The sequence below is a fragment of the Eurosta solidaginis genome, chromosome 4 (genome assembly GCF_040869045.1).
Source record: "Eurosta solidaginis isolate ZX-2024a chromosome 4, ASM4086904v1, whole genome shotgun sequence".
Taxonomy (NCBI): Eukaryota; Metazoa; Arthropoda; class Insecta; order Diptera; family Tephritidae; genus Eurosta; species Eurosta solidaginis.
This window is the reverse complement of record NC_090322.1, coordinates 76,680,286-76,702,329: the sequence shown is the minus strand read 5'-3', so window position 1 is coordinate 76,702,329 and position 22,044 is coordinate 76,680,286. Positions and strand designations below refer to the sequence as shown.

At 40.6% G+C, this 22,044-nt stretch overlaps 1 protein-coding gene across 6 annotated transcripts in view; it reads left to right on the top strand.

Annotated features, from left to right (window-relative positions):
• The first annotated feature begins 344 nt into the window (after positions 1-344).
• SMC3 (structural maintenance of chromosomes 3) overlaps positions 345-22,044 on the top strand; it is a 406,833-nt gene continuing 385,133 nt past the window's right edge. Inside the window, exon 1 of one of the 6 annotated variants that reach the window (XM_067782139.1) lies at positions 345-461. Coding sequence is in view for 1 of the 6 variants with exons in the window: in XM_067782145.1 (XP_067638246.1) it covers positions 4,437-4,461 (25 nt within the window). In the remaining 5 variants the exon portion in view is untranslated. Of the gene's footprint in view, positions 462-4,421; positions 4,462-22,044 lie in introns of those variants that run through there. The other 5 variants (XM_067782142.1, XM_067782143.1, XM_067782140.1 and 2 more) reach the window with 5 other exon arrangements.

The window sequence follows — 22,044 nt, the reverse complement described above, 5'->3', positions numbered from 1 at the left end:
TAAATTTTGCTTTCGGATTTTTAATCTAGGCGTGAATACGCGTCTTTTGATACCTCTCTCGAAAATTTTGGCCCAAATTTCGGTGGGTACCTTAAACTTCACTACTACCTAAACTTCAATTGCCAAGTCTGAAGTTCCTTCATATTTACAAACGCAACATCTTGGTTGATTGTGGCGATGTTATTGGAACGCATAAGTTTGTGTTTAACGCATCTATATGAAAAATGTCATTGTACCGCGGCCCTTACTTCCGCGCTGAATTTCAGGTCGTGTAGCCCGACGTTTATGACTTGATAGTCGATACCGTTGCTAGTATGATAACTTTGTATCAGTTCTGAGATTTGTTTTCTTGTTGCCTCGTGATCTCGTGATGCTAATATTTCACACCGTTTTACTAATTGCTTGAATTTTCAAAGTATTAAAAAAAAATCTTAAAAACGGAAAAATCTGAAATCAGTACGGTAATGGTTTACAAGACGGTGCACCACCTAATATCTATACGACAGCATGACATACGTCCAAAAATAGCGTGAGGGATGTCAAAGATGTTTTTTGGACCCAGAATAGTGAATCCCAAATTTTTCGTGGTAAAAGTCTAGTTGGTGGGCGACTGCTAATACGCGTCAAAAAATATCGAGAGACGTGTAAAATGACGCGTATTGACCTCGACAACAATAATCCGAAGGCAGAAAAGGTTAATTTTATCTCTGTCCGGAGATATGTACCGTGAAGTTGGCGATTTTCATGTGGTTGTAACGTTGCTGTACCCACAAAAAATATTGTGAACATGTCTTTTGCGCGGATATAGTTTGGTCTCCATACCTGTGTTGGACCCGGTAATAGTCTAGTTGAGGGGTCGACTGCTAATACGCTACCAAAAATATCCAACGAGGTGTCAAAAGACGCGTATTAATCTCGAGCACATTAATCCGAAGGCGGAAAAGAAAAATATCTGTCCGGAGATATTTGCAGTTGAAGTTGGCGATTTCCATGTGGTTGTTGTTGTTTTGTACCCACAAAAAAAAGGTAATAGTCTAGTTGAGGGGTCGACTGCTAATACGCTACCAAAAATATCGAGAGAGGTGTCAAAAGACGCGTATTAAGGTAATAGTCTAGTTGAGGGGTCGACTGCTAATACGCTATCGAGAGAGGTATCAAACGACGCGTCTTGACATCAGTATTAATGATCCGAAGGCGGAAAATAAAAATATTAACTCGTTCAAAAGATATTAACGAAAAACCGAAAAAATACCCGCGGGTACCTCCGAAACCGGGGGAGGGATCCATAGTATTTTTGTGCAGAACACCTTTCTGAGTTGGCGGCCTTCGGCCGCGCTTATAAAAAATAACCCTGGGCTACGCCATGCCAAGTCCGGGTGTGTGGTATAACCATGGCTACCTCCACGGTGATGCACAATTTTTTTTGTGGGTAAAAACACAACAACAACCACATGAAAATCGCCAACTTAAACTGCAAATATCTCCGGACATAGATAAAATTTTTCTTTTCCGCCATCGGATTATTGTTCTCGAGTTTAATAAGCGTCTTTTGACACCTCTCTAGATATTTTTGGTAGCGTATTAGCAGTCGAAAAAAAGACCCTCGGGTACCTCCGAAACCGGGGGTCGGATCCATAGTATTTTTGCGCAGAACACCTTTCTGTGTTGGCGGCTTTCGGCCGCGATTATAAAAAATAACTCTGGGCTACGCCATGCCAAGTCCGGGTGTGTGGTATAACTGTGGCTACCGCCACGGTGATGCACAATTTTTTTTGTGGGTACGAACACAACAACAACCACATGTAAATCGCCAATTTCAACTGCAAATATCTCCGGACAGAGATAATATTTTTCTTTTCCGCCATCGGATTAGTGTTCTCGAGATTAATACGCGTCTTTTGACACCTCTCTCGATATTTTTGGTAGCGTATTAGCAGTCGACCCCTCAACTAGACTATTACCAATAGCAGCTTGAAAAATTTTTTATTAAAAAGTCACTATAACTAAAGATATATAATGAATTAACTCAAAAAACACAAATAGTTGACTATTATTTCGTTGTATAACCCCCATTTCGGATGACGGCGGCACATCTACGAGGCATGGAGTCCACTAAGCGCTGACATCGGTCCACTGGTATATTAGCCCAAGCTGATTGCACTACTTCACACAATAACTTTGTATTGGACGGTTTTTTTTCATTCACGGCGTGCTTTATATCCTCCCATAAGTTTTCAATGGGGTTCAAGTCCGGAGATTGAGCTGGCCACTCCATTACTGCAGTTTTGTTCTCCCGAAAGAAATCCTTTGCTCGCTTGCTTGTATGTTTTGGGGCGTTATCCTGTTGGAAAACCAATTATAAGATCATTTCGTCTTCTACATACGGCAGCATAACATGAAGGATTTCCACATATTTGTGCTGATCCATGATACCATCAATTTTATATATTGGACCCACACCATGGTATGATAAACAGCCCCAAACCATTATTTGTGCTCCTCCATGTTTTACTGTCTTTATTGTAAACTGAGGCCGATTACCTGTATTTTGTGGTCTTCTTAGATACTGCCGCCGACATTTGGAACTAAAAGTACCACCTAATTTTCATCTGTCCATAAAATATTCCGCCATTTTGAAACCGGCCTGGTTACATATGGTTTCTAGCAAATTGTAGTCTGTTTTTCAAGTGGATTTTGGTCAAAAGTGGGGTAATAGTCTAGTTGAGGGGTCGGCTGCTAATACGCTACCAAAAATATCGAGAGAGGTGTCAAACGACGCGTCTTGACATCAGTATTAAGAATCCGAAGGCGGAGAATAAAAATTTTAACTCGTTCAAAAGACATTAACGAAAAACCAGAAAAAGACCCGCGGGTACCTCCGAAACCGGGGGTGGGATCCATAGTATTTTTGCGCAGAACACCTTTCTGCGTTGGCGGCCTTTGGCCGCGCTTATAAAAAATAACCCTGGGCTACGCCATGCCAAGTCCGGGTGTGTGGTATAACCGTGGCTACCGCCACGGTGATGCACAATTTTTTTGGTGGGTAAAAACACAACAACAACCACATGAAAATCACAAAATTCAACAGCAAATATCTCCGGACAGAGATAAAATTTTTCTTTTCCGCCTTCGGATTATTGTTCTCGAGATTAATATGCGTCTTTTGACACCTCTCTCGATTATTTTGGTAGCGTATTAGCAGTCGACCCCTAAACTAGACTATTACCAAAAGTGGTACCTTCCGAGGGCTGTGGGTCCATAATTTCGCTTCAAATAACCGTCTGCGTCTGCCTTATGTAGAAGAGGAAATCCTAAAATAGGTTTTCCAACAGGATAACGACCCAAAACATACGAGCAAGCGAGCAAAGGATTTCTTTCGGGAGAACAAAATTGCAGTAATGGAGTGGCTTGCTCAATCCCTGGACTTGAACCGCATTGAAAATTTATGGGGGGATATAAAGAACGCCGTTGATGAAAAAAAAACCGTCCAATGCAAAGTTATTGTGCGAAGTAGTGCAATCAGATTGGGCTAATATACCAGTGGACATCGGTCCACCGCTTAGTGGACTCCATGCCTCGTAGATGTGCCGGCGTCATCCGAAATGGGGGTTATACAACGAAATAATAGTCAATTATTTGTGGTTTTTGAGTTAATTCACTATATATCTTTAGTTATAGTGACTTTTTAATAAAAATCTTTTCAAGCTGCTTTTTTATAAACATTCTTTTCTGACACTTGTGTAATCTTTTTCAAATTTAAAACAACTTGGCCTGATGTAGGAAAAATATTTTGGAAATAGTCTAGTTGAGGGGTCGACTGCTAATACGCTACCAAAAATATCGAGAGAGGTGTCAAACGACGCGTCTTGACATCAGTATTAATAATCCGAACGCGTTAAATAAAAATTTTAACGCGTTCAAAAGATATTACCGAAAGACCTAAACAAGACCCGCGGGTACCTCCGAAACCGGGGGTCGGATCCATAGTATTTTTGCGCAGAACACCTTTCTGCGTTGGCGGCCTTCGGCCGCGCTTATAAAGAATAACCCTGGGCTACGCCATGCCAAGTCCGGGTGTGTGGTATAACCGTGGCTACCGCCACGGTGATGCACAATTTTTTTGGGGGGTACAAACACAACAAAAACCACATGGAAACCGCCAACTTCAACTGCAAATATCTCCGGACAGAGATAAAATTTTGGTAATAGTCTAGTTGAGGGGTCGACTGCTAATACGCTAGCAAAAATATCGAGAGAGGGGTCAATTACCAATATGTTTTGCTCTTAATATAATTAGCCTTATTGCGTTATTACATAACGCAAACGTTTTTAAATTTGGTTTGATTTACTTTAGATAAATCCACTTTATTGGGGTTCTCAGAAAGCACTGCTATTGATATGAACATAACTGTACATTTGTCAAATTAAAAAAATTTATGAGTATCGGTAGTGGTGTTTATGGTGAGTTAACTGCATAATTTTTTTTTGTGCAAATAATAACTATAGGGGTAATTCCACGTCAAAAGGTAAATTTTACATTTTTTTAAAACAAAATATTGTTGAAGCTATTGAGTCAATCTTGAAAATTGTAATGTCCTTAGATAGGTAATAAGACATGGTTTTGTTTGATATATAAAACATCTATATTTAGAAGAAATTTCGGTAGTAGTGCAGTTTAGGGGCCCCACCCTAAAGTTGGCCAAGATTTTCGAGTGAGGTATCAAAAGACGCGTATTAATCTCGAGAACAATAATCCGAAGGCGGAAAATAAAAATTGTATCTCTGTCCGGAGATATTTGCAGTTGAATTTGGCGAGTTTCATGTGGTTGTTGTTGTGTTTTTACCCACAAAAAAAATTGTGCATCACCGTGGCGGTAGCACGGCATGGCGTAGCCCAGGGTTATTTTTCATAAGCGCGGCCGAAGGCCGCCAACGCAGAAAGGTGTTCTGCGCAAAAATACTATGGATCCCACCCCCGGTTTCGGAAGTACCACGGGTCTTTTTTCGGTTTTTCGTTAATATCTTTTGAACGGGTAAAAAAGTTAACTTCCGCTTTCAGATTCTTGATCTAGACGTGAATGCGCGTCTTTTGATACCTCACTAAAAAAAGGTCCAATTTTAGGGTGGGTCCCCTAAACTGCACAATTACCGAAATTTCTATAATAAAATTATGTTTTTATGGGAAAATGGCTGCTAACTTATCATAAATCGTATAATAAGTCGAAAAAATGTGTTATTGACAAAATACTTTAATACTATCGTGTTGGAGGTAATTTCATTACCTTTAATTTGGTATATATATCTTTATATTAGAACGTATAACTTGATTATTTAGGGGCGAAAAACAAAGAAGGTGTCATATGAGTTCAATTATTTTTATCGATGTAGGTATATATATGATGTTATTTATTATTATTATTATTTATTTATTATTACGGCGTTTTAAGCCTAAAACTTAGATTATTACAAATTATAAATACATTTTAATAATAATAGGATTTCTAGCGTTTGGGGTGTTGGAATGCATGAGATTCCGATCAGCACGGGAACTGATGGTCCCAACGGGCGAGTCTTGGAGTCATATCATTGGGAGTTTGGAAGGACGTGTTCTCAATCCTGCCCTACTTCAAGACGTTAGATTACCCAAAAGCTAGCAGCTCAGCAGAATGAGCCACTCTTATCGGACGGTTGGAAAAGACGTGTTTCCAATCCTCCCTGTACCAGCTTTTATGTAAACATAACTAATTATAATATATCATTGTTGTAGGAATATACGTGATTCACATGAACACTCCAACTGTTTGTCTGGGACGACATTTTCAGGAATTCTTTCCTAATTTGATTGCAAGCGATATATGTATTTGACCTGATGCATAAGGTTCCTCTGTGTCTATTTGGATTGCCATGTACGCTCAAGGATCAGTAACATGAAATACAGATACAAAATATTTTATCTTATTGGAAGGGTTTTGCAATATTCTAATAAACTTTTTTTGAAGGTGTTAAACTTTCAACTTATATTTCTTACTAATAAGTTTACAGGAACTCTTCCAAAATCCGCTTTTTTGCCCATTTTGGCAACAATATAATCAATATGATCCGTAAACCTCAGTTTATTGTCAATCAGGATCCCTAAGTACTTAAACATTTTGGCATCCTCAATTCTCGTATTCATTATTTTTAGGTCTAAATTAAGTGATTCTTTATTGGTCGTCCTAGATAAAACCATGAACTTAGTTTTGTTAACGTTAAGCTTGAGTTTATTAATGCAAAGCCATCTACAATGAGTCCAAATATTCTTGCATTTTGCTCCTTGCTATTGAAATGTCCGTATCATTTACTTCAAGTAGCGCATCATCTGCAAACAACCTGACTACTATATTTCAGTGCTGATGATATATCGTTTATGTAAATGTTGAACAGGATTGGTGCTAATACCGACCCTTGTGGTAAACCTATGTCCACTTGTGCCTCGGATGAGACTACTGACTCGATGGTTGTTCTTTGTTTCCGGTCTGATAAGAAGCTTCTAAACCACTGCAATTCATTTTCCCTAATACCAATTTTTTGTAGTTTATCGAGCATTATATTCCTATTAATTCCTATTAATTGTTTCGAAACCCATGTACGATACCGAATCTTTGATTACGCCTTATGAAAGTAAATTTTTCCCCCGGTTTTATTTTTGAACCTTTTTGCTATACGTATAACATCCTCAACCGTAATTTCTTCGAATTTTAAACATGACCTATTTGTAAATTGTAAGTCGTTCTGACTCTGAACAACTCTGACTCTGACAACAACTTCAATTTCCCTGTTTATATCAACAATGCTATCTATAAAGAAGGAGTTCAATGCTTCAGCAATATCGCGAGGTGTATCATATGTCACACCTTTTACGATCACCGTCAAGATCTTTTCTTGTGGCCCCGTTAAGTTTACAGCATGCTCAAGATGCTTCCACATTAGCTTGCTATCTGAATTATTGATATCAATATTATTCTCCATGTATTTAATCTTTTTACATTTGATTAGTTCTTTGTAGTACTTCGCGACCATGTTATATTCGGTATAGTCACCCGTTGCTCTAGCTGGTAAGTGCAACCGGTATTTTAGTTTATTCAATTCTGTCAATTCTTGGTCATACAATTTATTTCTTAACTTTACCGTACTGTTTTTTTTCAAACGTTAGTACTCCCATACAGTCTAGTAAACAAGTATTTATATAGTTGACCATGTCGTTGACATTCATGCTTCTTATTAAACTGAGATCGCAATTCCTCAGTAGAGTCGTCAAGTTATCGGCAGAATAATTCTCCCAGGATGTTGATGAAATGACTTCGTAACGGGTTTGAATTACTTACTTTTTAGCAAATGAAATAGTTTCGTGATCGGATATTCTGTGGTCTTCAAGATTTACACAAGACAGTATATCAGCGTTTGCATATAATAAATCTATTTTTGTTTGAGAAGTTTCCGCGACTCTTGTATTGAAATTTATTTTTTGTTTCATTGCGCTACGTGCACAAATTTCATTCAGTTTGTAGCTAGTCGAAGAGTTATTATTTAAGTTTATATCGAAATCTCCAACTAGAAGGGAATTCGTACCTGATTCTAATACTTCTGATAAAATACTCTCTACGTGATTTAAAAATTCACTGTCACTAGAACTTGGGGAATGGTAGAACACACCTATTTGCCACTTAATGTCCACTTACTCTAATTTTACTATAGCACACCATATATTTCTATATCGATTAAACCTGACTTTGTACTTGATTTCCTTTTTCAGGAATAAAACGATCCCTCCCGTATGTCTACTATGAGAGTCGCAGCGAATTAATGTATACGGTGCATTATTAATTTCAGAATCAAGAATATCTGAAGTTATACGTGTTTCTGAGCATATAACAATGCCCGGGTCCACTTCTTCTATCATTTTTTCGAGCTCTGCTTTATTTGCTAACAAACTACAAATATTCAAGTAGACACACTTCAAATCAAAAACATTTATTACTGGGCTTGTACGTCTTGGTTGCTAAAAACCAACTCGTTGTTTTTCCAGTTTAAGCTTCCTTTGATAAACTGGGCAGTCATGGCTCATTATGTTATGGTCTATGGGTTTATGCATTGTATTAATTAATTGCAAAAATACATAATGTATAATATTGCTAATTTTTTATTGCTAAAATATACGTCAAGGGTAAACTATTTAAAATTTTGCATTCGCGAACGAGCTGATATTACCTTATAACTCTTATGTTTATTGTTATGTATTTTCTTGGCAACTCTAGAATAAAGCTTTTAATAACTGTAAAAAGCCCGTTATTATCAAACGTGGAGTTTAATTGTGCGTGATAACATGGATAACTTAAACTTATTGTTGAGTCACCCTGCGTTGAAGTGTCATTTCGTATTTACTTTGCGTTTCTCGCAATGCTCACAATTTTGTAACTACGTTATTATAGAAATTTCGAGAAAACGTCATGTCAATTTCCAGCCGGAAAAGAGCGTTATTTTGGATCAAAGACTTGGAAGCGAGAAGACGTGCCAATACAATTGTGAAACAAACCCGCAAACCCGCAACGCAACGCAAACCAAATTAAACCAAACCACTACAAACACAAGCCAAACCACAAAACAAGTCAACATAATTTAATAACTTTTCAAATCATATTAGTTTATATACTTTCGTTAATTTAATAAATATATTTCTACAAAACATAAAGCATCTTAACAAGTTTTCACAATTGGTACGTCTCTCTCGCCTTCGAACACGTGAAGATTGGTAAGGTAACTGTAATTGCCTAGTGTATGTCAAAACCACACGGGTACAATTTAAGAACGCGCCAGGCAGAAGCGACGGAAACCAGTAGTGAGGAAGAATCCTCATTTGAAAGCACCATGGCAGAAAGTGACGATGCAATAGGTACTGGTGCAAACATAGACAGCGTAATTGCCACGTTGAATGCACGAAGGGCAGCCGTGGACGAACTTAAGAATAGCACTATTGAGAGTCAACGTGACATCATTCGATTGCGGGAGCCCGTAGTCAATTTTGCTTAGCACTAACGTTTTTGTTAAGTATATAAGAGTATTAATGTGTACATAACATTTTTTACTAGCAAGGTACGTAATAATGTTAATTCTGGCAGCTAATACTTTTTTTAAATTAGTAAAGTGACATCCACTTATAATTATGCGAGAATGTGATACCTAAGATTTTTAGTCTCTTTACATTTTCGATCTCTACGTTATTTATTGTCAAAATATGGCTGTGAAAATCGCATAAGTGTTTTCTACATATGTGAAAGTTTTTTGTTTTTTCTAAGGATATCATGGCACCGGAGTAATCGCCCAATCCATGATATCCTTTATTAAGTTTTTGAAGATTAACTTGGTTTCTATGTTGTTGCTTCTTTTGCAGAGTATATAGACATCGTCTGCATAAAGGCAATGGTCTACAGCACTATTAGATTGTATTATGTTGTTTATTTCATTGAATGCTATGCTGAACAGGATCACCGATAATGGTGAGCCCTGGGGGATACCATTTTCCAGTGGGTATACATCGGAGAATACATTTCTAATTTTTACTCGAAACTTTCGATTAGTTAGGTAGGATTTAACGAAGTGAAATATTTTTGGGCCTACTCCCCATAAGCGGAGGCGGTTTAAGATTACATGAGGGCCAATTCGATCGAAGGCTTCCTCGAAATCTAGCGAAAGAATGGATACATGGTTACGGGCTGAGAGGGCTTTTGTAACAAAAAATCAATATGGAGGAGAGCGTCAGTGCAGCCTCTGTTGGGTCTAAAAGCGAAGGCTTTCTCGAAATCTAGCGAAAGAATGGATACATGGTTACGGGCTGAGAGGGCTTTTGTAACAAAAAATCAATGTGGAGGAGAGCGTCAGTGCAGCCTCTGTTGGGTCTAAAAGCAACTTGATTGGGTTCGATGAGGTGTTGTGTTTCAGTGAACCATGCGATTCGGTTTGCCACTATCTTTTCCATAACTTTGGAAAGACACGAGAGAAGTGAAATGGGGCGGTACCCATCGGTTGAAAGAGAGTTCTTATTTGGCTTTGGTATTGGAATAATGGTGGCAATTTTCCAATTATGGGGGATGATACTGGTATCCAAGATATTGTTATAAAGCTGCAACAGTCGGGATATACCAGTTTCCGGCATTTCACTAATCATTTTATAAGATATCCGGTCATAGCCGGGGGTTTTGCCCTTTGCTTTACCGATGCAAGTTAGCAGTTCGATTGGATTTTCGATTAAATCAGCTTTTGGATGTGTTCTAGTGAGAGGAGACACCTGGCTCAAGATATGACTTTTTGATTCCCTGTAGTGATTTGAAAAGTTTGCGTCAGATGAGAGGTTTGACCACACTGTACCGAACTCGTTGGATATTGCGGACGGGTCAGAGGATATGCAGTTGTTGGCTTTAATTGCAACGAAAGGTGTGTGTGGATTTCTATGGCATAATTTGTTAATTTTATTCCAGATTTCGGGCACGGAGGAGTTGGGAGAAATGGACTCAGTAAATTTTTGGAAGCTGCACTTTTTTTGGATTTTCATTTCTTTCCGGAATTTGGCATTTAATTTTTTGAAGTTTATAAGGTTGGCGTGAATGGGGTTTCTTTTAAATTTATGCCAAGCTTGCGTTATTTCTCTCCTTAGTGTCGTGAGTTCTTTATTCCACCAGGGTACATGGTTTCTTCCGCAGGGTGATGCTTGAGGGATACAGTGGTTTGCTGCTTTGCGTAGCGCTTTAGCAATGTTAGAGGCTTCATGGTTTGTGCGCTTGGATTCAGCACGGGCTCTTAGTTCGAGGTCAACCTCTTTTTTAAAGTTCTCCCAGTCAGCAAAATTTAAGAGGAATTTTGGTGGCATTTTGGTGCGATAGGAAATATTGGGATTTAGGGAGAAACTTAGGGTTATCGGGAAGTGGTCACTGTTATGGAGGTCATCTAATATGTTCCACTTTATTAGTGGAAACAATGGGGGAGAGCAAAGAGATATGTCTACATGGGAAAAGGAGGAGTGGGTAGACAAGTGGGTCGGACTGCCATCATTCAAAACACTCAGGTCGGATAGTCTTATAGCACTTTCTATTATATGTCCTCGGTGATTGTCGGTGGTAGCACCCCATAGGCTGCTCCAACCGTTGAAATCGCCGAGCACAATAAGGGGGTATTAACTGATCCGAAAATGTTGGTTAAGTCTCTGCTGCTGAATTTTTGACAGGGGGGATATAGATGGATGCCACGGTGAATTTGATGCTTAATTCGATTTCGATCATCACCACTTGGAGATGAGAGTTTACGTCGATCTTTTTGTGTGGTATGTAGCTCCTTATTGCTAAGCCCACTCCCTGCTTGGCTGTGGTATTTGGTTTCGCATTTGCAAAGTATGTGGAGTAACTGTTTAGGTAAGCTGGGTTTAGGTTGTGAGGGCAAATAGGAAAGTTTATGATGTATGTATATGAGCGCGCTGTTACCCAAGACGGAACGGCACAGGGTGATCAACAATACTAATCGGGGATTTTAATATAAACATGAACTACATATCAACATATAGTACAAAATTGAATGAGATATTTTCTGTGATGGGTATGACCCAAAAAGTAGAATTTAATACTCGAATTACGGATACAAGTGCATCTAAAATTGATTTATTATATTCAAACTCAGATGAAATTCAGTGCAATAATTTGCCTGAATACAAAATTTCAGATCATGAAAGAATTATGTTCAATATTAAAACGTCTAAATCATACCAGATGAGAATGACCAAGAAAATCACAGCTTGGGATAAATATAATAGTGAAATCTTAATAAGCATCCTGAGATCATGTAACTTCAACATAAATGAAAACCTACTAATTTATGAGAAAGTCGAATTAGTGAACAACATAATAATGCAAGCTATGGAGAGTTTAACGTATGAAAAATAAGTTCATATCAAGCTAATGAATAAATGGTACGACAGAGAATTGGCGCAAATGAATAAATGCAAATATAATAATTATAAGCTTGCGATACAAACAGGTGATTGGAACGAATATAAAAATATAAATCGTATCTACAAAAAGCTAGTAAAAATAAAGAAAGTTAAATATATGGAAAATAAAGTCGAAATGAATGAAAGTAACGCCAAAGAAATGTGGAAACATCTCAAGCAAGCGGTTTGCTTAACGAGAAGGGGATTACCCCAGCGGGTAAGGCGGTCAGAATATACCCGCGGTAGGTATGCCTGTCGTAAGAGGCGACTTAAATACAGGCATGCTTAACGAACGAAACGATATCATTTCGTTACGATAATCAACGTTAATAAACGAAACGAAGTGACTTCGTTTCGTTTATTAACGTTAAGATCGTCAAATTAACGTTAATTTGGCGTTCTTAACGTTAATAAACGAAACGAAATGACTTCGTTTCGTTTATTAACGTTGATTATCGTAACGAAATGATATCGTTTTGTTCGTTAAGCATGCCTGCTTAAATACCAGATTCAAAGGGGTGTGTAGCGCATTTCTTCAGGTTGCCAGCGCAATATATAGCTTCTCCAAACCCAATTTTCAACCTCACCTATCCGCGGCGAATCCTGTTTCACTAACACACGAGGCTCTGGCGACCCCAAGCTCCTCATGTAACTTGGGGGTGGGGAGGGAGGGGATGGCCTGAAGGTTTAATGTGTCCACATAAATCGTTCCCGAGATGGTCGGGTTGGCACCTTAATGGTGCTGTGGTACCGGATCTGTATCCGGCAAAGGACCATCACATCGATAACACCCCAAAGTCTTCGGGGAGCAACCTTATCGCTACAACAACAACAACAACAACAAGGGATTAAAAAGGCGTTAACAGATGGTATGATGGAAGAAAATGAAACTGAGCTGGCAAATTGTCTAAATAGGTTCTTTATAAATAGCGTAATAGAAATTAATAACATCATAGAACCTTGCCGTGTAGCACTAAGTGATGTACAAGTCAATTCTAGATTAAAGTTTGCCAAAATAACAACAGATGAAGTTATTAATATTCTGAAAGAGTTCAAATATAAAATAGGCGACAGAAAACTTTTATCTGATGGAGTACTGTATATCATATACAGGATATTTCTACGCACAAATAATCAATAACAGCCTAGAAGAGGGTGTTGTACCAGAAAAGTGGAAAACGTCAACGGTGATACCAGTGGAAAAAGTTAAAAAGACAGTAAAAACTGAAGAACTTAGACCCATAAACACCTTGCCTAGTTATTGTAAAATACTTGAAGCTTATGTTAAGAACCAGTTAATGAAATACCTTGAAGATAATAATATACTAGCCCACCAACAGTCAGGCTTTAGAAAGAAACATTATGTGAGACAGCTCTTAATTTGGTGATACATGACTGGAAAGAAGAGTTAAATAATAAAAAAGTGGTTGTTTCAGTCTTCCTTGACCTCAAACGAGCATTTGAAACAGTGGATAGGGAGATCTTAATTAAAAAATGCAACGTATATGTATAACTGGTATAGAACTTGACTGGTTTCGCAGCTAACTATTTGAAGCAGAGGAGACAGAAAACGGTTATAAATACCGTGATGTCTGATGAATTGGAAGTACCCATAGGGTTACCACAAGGATCCGTTTTGGCACCGATACTGTTCTTAATTTATATTAATGATATAGTTAACGCTATTGAAGGTTGTGAAATTAAACTATTCGCTGATGATGCATTAATAATGATTAGTGAGAATAATATTAATTCTGCACTTTCTAAAATACAACATGAACTGAATAACCTGTATAAATGGTTGTGCGGAAATAGACTGAAACTTAATATAAATAAAACGAAATTTATGATAATAACAAGGAGGAACGTTAATGAGGATATAATTGTTTTAAAAATAAATGATGAAAGCATACAAAAAGTTGACAGCATAAAATATTTGGGAATTATAATTGATAACAAACTCAAGTTTGAAGAACATATAAACTTCACAGTCGAGAAAGTTGCGAAAAAAATTGGGGTTATGCAGAGAACATCCAAATATATTTAAAAAAAGTACAAAATAATTATATATAAGTCCATTATAGAACCGCACTTTGTATACTGCCCATCTATTCTATTCATTGTGTCAGACAAAGAAATAGATAAACTTCAAAAGATGCAAAACAGACGTATGAGATTTATTCTTAAAAAACCTAGAGATACTCGTACGGCTGATATGCTGAGAAGTTTGAACTGGTTAAGTGTCAAGCAAAAGATTTTTTTCACGCTATGAAGTTTATATTTAATATTAAAAGTGAAAATGTACCTGAATATCTAAGTAAAAACGTAGTATTAGTTAAGCAAACACATAACATTAATACAAGAAATAAACATAATTTCAAACTGCCTTTATTCAGAACTGAAATAGATCAGCAAAATATTTTTTATAAAAGTCTAAAAAGTTTCAATTAACTGCCTATAGATATAAAAAGTTGTAATGAAATGTAGCTTTTAAAGCAAAGCTTTACGAATATTGTAAAACCTTAGCAATAATATAGTAAATTGTAATCTAATTTAATTTATGAATTAGGCTTTTTTGCCGTAATCAATAAATGAAATGAAATGAAATGATGCCTTCAGTGAGCGCAGTGAGTACGAAGGTAAGTACTTCACAAGTCAAGCCTCGTCGAATGATGCATATTGAACAGGCAATGGAATGTTATAAGTGCAGTGGCAACCATGCAATATTTCAGTGCGAAACATTTAAGAAAATGACTGTGCAAGAACGATGGCAATTAATAAAAGATCAACAGGTATGCTTCGCCTTCCTGCGCCAAAGGGCATAGCACGGTGAAATGTCGGTCAAAGAAGAAGTGTAATGTAAACGGCTGCCAAAGGTATCACAACCCATTATTGCATAGTGAAGAACTTCAAACTCAGACAGTACGGCAAGCTGCACCAACAATTGAAACAGTACAGCTTATGTTAAATTGCCGCTCAACTCAAAGCACATGCGGGCAATTATTTAAGATAATACCAATCAACATATATGGGCCAAATTGCAAACGCGAGGTGTTAGCAATGTTTGATGATGGATCCTCAATATCAATAATGGAAGAAAAGGTTGCAAAAGAAATTGGGGCCAAAGGTAAAGCTCACCCACTAACGCTTCAGTGGTATGACGACAAGGCAGTCACGGAGCGTTCGCTAAAATTAAACGTTGAAATAGAAAACCGCCTAGACAAAACCAAATATGTTTTAAGAGACGTTTTTACCGTAAAAGATCTAAACTTGCCTGAGCAGTCGGTGGAAAAAGAGGATTTTCCACATTTGAAGCACTTGCCACACTTATAAATTATTTTGCTTCAAAGCCGGTATTGCTAATTGGGTTAAAACACGCATATCTAGGCGCCATGCCTACAGTCGTTAAAGCTGACATTGATAGTCCGCTGGCAATCAATACCCCACTAGGTTGGGTCGCTTAGGGTCCGATTCAATCACCTTCAACAGTCAGTCGAGTTTTACTTGTAAAAGAAGATCAACAACTACATGCTCTAGTCGAAGAGTATTTCGCAACCGACAGCTTTGGCACCAATTCAATACCCCTCAAACTAGAATCGGAAGACGACAAATTAGCGCGTTCAATTCTAGAGCGAACCACTAGAAGAGTCGGTGAGTGGTCCGAATGTGGGTTACTATGGAAAACGTATCCACCGAATTGGCCTTGTAGCAGGGCAATGGCTGAATGACGCTAATGTCAGTCGAGAGACAAATCAAATGTAACGAAGAATTCGGTGAGCGATATAAGAAAGAGATGGAAAAATACGTAGAGAAAGGTTATGCCAGAAAACTAAGTGGCGACGAGATCGGTCGGACACATCCGCTCCCCTGGTACTTGCCCCACTTTGCAGTCCATAATCCAAATAAGCCTGAAAAATTGAGAATCGTCTTTGATGCCACCGCCGCAGTAGAAAACATATCGCTGAACTCAGCTCTTTTAAAAGGGTCCGATCAAGCACAGCCGTTGCTAAGGGTGCTACTTGAATTTCGCCAGGGCCGAATAGGAGTGTCCGCCGACATACGTGAAATGTTTTCACAGATAAAGATACGCGCATCCGACCAGTATGCACAACACTATTTGTGGCGAGATGGTGATGCCACTAAGCCAATTGAAGAAAGTGTTACGACATCGTTAATATTTGGTGCTGTATGTTCACGGTGCATTCCCGAATACATAAAAAATAAAAACGCTGAATACTACCAAGCCCGTTTCCCTGATACCGCATCAACAATAATCAACAAGCATTACGTCGATGATTTAGTTGCCAGTTTCGACACGCCACAGCAAGCCATACAGATTAGCCAGGACATTGTTCATGTCAACCAGAAAGCGGGGTTTGAATTACGGAACTTCGTTTCCAATTGCATAGAGGTTGAAGAAGCCATGAACAAAACGTCGTCAACTATCAGAGAAACAGTCAACATGGAACGCAACGATTCTGACAAGGTCCTCGGGCTGTTCTGGATCACGAAAGATGACGCGTTCGAATTTCATACAAAATACCATCGTGATCCAACGGATGTACTTGACGGAAAGCGTGCACCGACGAAGAGGGAACTGCTACGAATAGTGATGGCAGTTTTTGATCCTTTTGGTATGTTGTGTGATGATTTAATTTTTACTAAACTTCTAATTCAGGAGACCTGAACACGTGAGATCGCTTGGGATGAAGATCTGCCACCGGATCTAAGCAGTAATTGGTTTCGTTGGTGGCAAGAATTCCGTAATGTGAAACAGTTTAAAATACAACGTTGTTACTCCCCACTTATCGTCAAGGGGGGCCAAGTAGAGTGCACATATTCGTAGATGCAAGTCAAGTTGTGTTCGCAGCAGTTGGGTATGCACGCGTTGTGCACTGTAACGACATAAATATCAGCTACATAATTGGCAAAACTCGTACGGCACCGTTAAAGCTACTATCCATGCCTAGGCTGGAGCTTCAGGTCGCCGTGCAGGGGACACGAATATTAAAGTTGATTCGCGAATGCCACATATTTCCTGCCGCCAGAGTAACGTTATGGAGTGACTCTCAAACCGTTTTTCAGTGGCTCAATTCTTCGAAAAGAAAGTACAAAGCATTTGTCGCTCACCGTATCGCCGAAGTCCTTAGCACAACATGACAAGACCAGTGGAGATGGGTACCCACTTGCCAAAACCCTGCCGACGTAGCAACTCGTCCGTCAAGAACACCGAAGTTCGACAGAAACAGCCGTTGGGTGAAGGGTCCGGAATTTTTGAATCTGGGCGAGAAGTATTGGCCAGACAAAATTGTCAATTCACCAGCCGTGCTACCGGAGGAAGTTAAGTCTAATTGTCTACTACTCGTCAAGCCTAGCAAAACATTCATCGAATTCGCTAAATTCAATTCATTTGCAAAACTAAAACGTACGATAGCATGGATCATATGAATTAGGCTTGTTTGCTGTAATAAATAAATAAAATAAAATGAAAAAAAAAATAAGAGCCAAAGCTTTATTTCGTCGAAAACAGAATGCACCATCACGTCAGCCATCAGTGCTCACAGTCGCCGAGTTGGAGCAAGCCGAACACATCATTCATTTAACCGTACAACGATAATGGTATTCGAATGAAATTGCAGATCTGTCAGCGTCACGTAAGTTGTTGAAACCAAGCTCAATATATAAATTTAGACCAAAGCGGAATATTACGACTCAGTGGGCGCATCAATCGTATCTGCCATTTGAAGTGCGAGCCCAATTATATTGCCGCCAAAGCACATTGTATCAGCCTTGATTGTGCAACATCACCATGAGCAGAATCACCAGCAGAACCTCGCTATAACCGTTAAGGCCGTGCGCCAAAAATATTGGATACCAAATTTGAAACCGCTCTTAAAAACCATACGTAAATGCCTCATATGTAATATTGATAAGGCCAAGCCAAGTCCCCCGATGACGGGTCAACTACCAATCGACCGAATTACTCCGTTTGTACGTTCGTTCACATACACTGGCCTGGACCTGTTCGGCCCATTTAACGTTTCCATCGGGAGACGTCGCGAGAAAAGGTGGGCCGTCATATTAACATGCCTGCCGATTCGAGCGGCACATATTGAGCTGGCTGAAAACCTATCGACCGACGCATTCATTTTATGCCTACGAAACTTTATTAACCGTAGAGGCACTCCGCTGAGAATAAGGAGCGACAACGGCACCAATTTCATTGGCACTCAAAAGGAGCTAAAGGCTGGTGAACATTTGCTTGTCACGGATCGTATCCATACTGAAGCCGCAAAGCTTAACATAGAATGGATTTTCAACTGCCCAACCAACCCTAGCTCAGGCGGTTGTTGGGAAAGACTTATACGAATCGTCAAAGCGCTTTTGGGTAAAACACTTCGAGATGTGGCTCCGAAGGTCGACACAGTACAAATCGTGCTGATAGAAGCCGAAAACGTTATCAACTCTCGGCCACTCACTGATGTACCTGTGTCACACGAAGACGACGAGCCGCTCACACCCAATCACTTTTTAATAGGATGTGTGAACTCCACACAGACACCACACCCCGTCGACGAACACATATGTTTGCGCAAGCAGTCGAGAATAGCGCAAAATTTTAAAGATCGCCTATGGAAGCGCTGGACGACTGAATACTTGCCTCAACTCATACAGCGCACCAAGTGGCACGAGAAGACACCCCCTTTGCAAGTAAATGATCTCGTTATAATATGTGATCCGATACAGGGGGCGGGTTATTAAGGTCTACCCTACTGATGACGGTCAAGTACGAGTTGCCGAAGTAAAGACAAGCGGAGGCATATTGAAGCGACCAGCAACACAAACACGCCTAGCTCGACTGAGGGTTACTGAATTCCGGGGGATTCACGGGGGGAGGAGTGTTGAGTCACCTTGCGTTGAAGTGACATTTCGTATTTACTTTGCGTTTCTCGCATTGCTCACAATTTTGTAACTAAGCTATTATAGAAATTTCGAGAACACGTCATGTCAATTTCCAGCCGGAAAAGAGGGTTCTTTTGGATCGAAGACTTAGAATCGAGAGGACGTGCCAATACAATTGTGAAACAAACCCGCAAACCCGCAACGCAACGCATACCAAATCAAACCACACCACTACGAACACAAGCCAAACCACAAGTCAAGTCAACATAATTGAATAACTTTTCAAGTCATTATATTAGTCTATATACTTTCGTTAATTTAATAAATATATTTTTACAAAACATAAAGCATCTTAACACTTATTAAAAATTTTTAAAATCTTCGGTTGTAACGAAAGTGGTCCATTAACAAGAGATGCACTAGCAGCTCTTCAGGAGTGGCGTTTGGTACCTTATGAAGGTATATATTTATGTGCAGAGGGCCATGAAATGAAATTGGTTGAGTGCGCCCAGAACATTGACGGGTTTGTGTGGAGGTGAGTTTTTATTTTAGTTTTCTTGTTGCCGGTGTCGGATCGGTTAAGGGTAATTTTTTTTCACACCCAAGAAGAATTAAACAAGGGGTGCCACAGGGTGGTGTCCTATCCCCTCTCTTGTTTAATTTCTACATATCTAAGCTACCTTCACCACCAGAAGGAGTCACTATCGTTTCATACGCCGACGACTGCACAATAATGGCCACAGGCCTAGGCCCACAGATCGATGAGCTATGCAACAGAAAAAACGGCTACCTCCCTGATCTCTCCAGCTTTTTCGCCTCGCGAAACCTGGCATTATCGCCGACTAAATCTTCCGCGGGGCGCGAGCAGCAGCGGGTACTTGTTGTGGCTTGCTGAGCAGCGGGGCTGCTGGAAGGTAGTGGGGGGCGCTTAGACGTAGACTACGGGACGCCCTTGGGCGTGAACAGCAAGGAGCCACAAAAGATTTATAAAAGTTACGTGGACGTCGGGTTTTGGGATGAAGCCCAGAACAACCTGTCCGATGCAACCATCCCTTGCACGAGACACACTGAACAGAGTATGCCCGTCCTAAAAAGATTCTTTTCCGGCAGATGCAGCAAAACCATTTCTCAGGACCGTGGTCAGGAGACGGACCCGGATTAGATTCGATGCCTTCCCGGAGTAAGAGAATATGGAGTAGTCCTGCTGCAAGGAGCTGCTGTGAGGATGACAATTTGTGGGAGGGACGAAACAAATTAGATGGGGTCACACTGAAATGACAGTCCTTGGTCGGGAAAAATCCCGAGTCGCTCCGGTACATAGAACCGACTGCCTTGGGAAGGAGAAGAGATTTGCAAGCTAACATAGGTGAGTTGTTGTTGTTGTTGTAGCAATGCTCGCCCCACCTAATAGCCTCGACCGATCACAAATTGTCATCAAAATCCTATAATAGGAGTCCAAGGAAACTTGCCGTTTCAACAGGGGTGGACCATAAGGAAAGGGGTGTTAGAGGCGTTGGTTCCACATTACAATTGAAGATACGTGTGGGGGCGTCTCCGTTTATTGTGCAGAACGTCGTTTCTTCTATTTGATCCGCCAACATCTCACCCCTACTGTCCGCCCGCAAGTTTGAATGCCATAGATCATGATGGGCATTGAAATCGCCTAAGATAATGCGATTGTTGCCAGTTAGTAAGGCCCTGATATTAGGGCGGTATCCACTGGGGCAACAGGTGGCAGGAAGGATGTAGATGTTGGTGATTTCTAGGTTTGCATCGCCTGACCGGACAGATAGGCCTTGACGTTCTAAGACATTGACGTTCTAAGACATTGGGGTACCCGGATGATTTGGGTTTGCGACCTGGCAACATGGCGCGATGAGACCAGTCGGGTGGTTGCCGTCGCGGAGACCGGGCAGATAGGCCTTGACGTTCTAAGACATTGTCCCTGCGGTCGATGCCAGGATAAAATATATAATATTGCACAGAGTGGTGTATGAATCGCAGCAATGCGGATGTTGTGCCGCTTCATGAAATCGACTATCTCCGTAATCTTCCCAGTTAGTACATTACAGTTTAACTGCAGAATTCTGAAGTGCATAAGGGGAGACGCCGCCACTCTGGGGGTAAGTGACGGGTGACTACGCCTGGGTTGTGGAAGGCCAGGACGCAATTGCTGTTGTGGCCCTGGAACTGGGCGTCCTTGCGCAAGCATTGGGGTACCCGGATGATTTGGGTTTGCGACCTGGCAACATGGCGCGATGAAACCCGTGACGTCGCCACACTGGGAGTAAGTGACGGGTGACTACGCCTGGGTTGGGGAAGGCCAGGACGCAACTGCTGTTGAGGCCCTGGGACCGGGCGTCATTGGGCAAGCATTGGGGTACCCGGTAGATTGGGGTGTGCGACTTGTCAACATGGCGCAATGAAACCCGTCGGGGAGTTGCCGTCGCGGAGATCAGAACATCTAGGAAAGTGGCACCGCCCAAGGCAGGAGCTGCATTGGGCGGATGTCGCAAACATATATATTCTGTGCTGGCAAACGGTGTTAGGGACTAAGAGTCTGTTTCCATGACCTACACGATTGCTGCCGGAAAAGAGGGGGGGGGGGGAGAAGACCGGGGAAGGGGCTGATGCTCAGCATTGCTACCGACTCTACTACGGAGATAGTAGTTATGAGTGGTAGCAGCTGTTTGAGTTGTTGGCGCCGCGGGGCGCGAGCAGCAGCGGGTACTAGTTGTGGCTTGCTGAGCAGCTGGGCTGCTGGAAGGTAGTGGGGGGGGGGGGCGCTAAGGCGTAGTCTACGGGACGCCCTTGGACGTGAACAGCAAGGAGCCACAAAAGATTTATAAAAGTTACGTGGACGTCGGGTTTTGGGATCAAGCCCAGAACAACCTGTCCGTTGCAACCATCCCTTACACGAGACACACTGAACAGAGTATGACCGTCCTAAAAAGATTCTTTTCCGGCAGATGCAGCAAAACCATTTCTCAGGACCGGGTCAGGAGACGGACCCGGATTGGATTCGATACCTTCCCGGAGCAAGAGAATATGGAGCAGTCCCGCTGCAAGGAGCTGCTGGGAGGATGACAATTTGTGGGAGGGACGCAACAAATTAAATGGGGTTACAATAA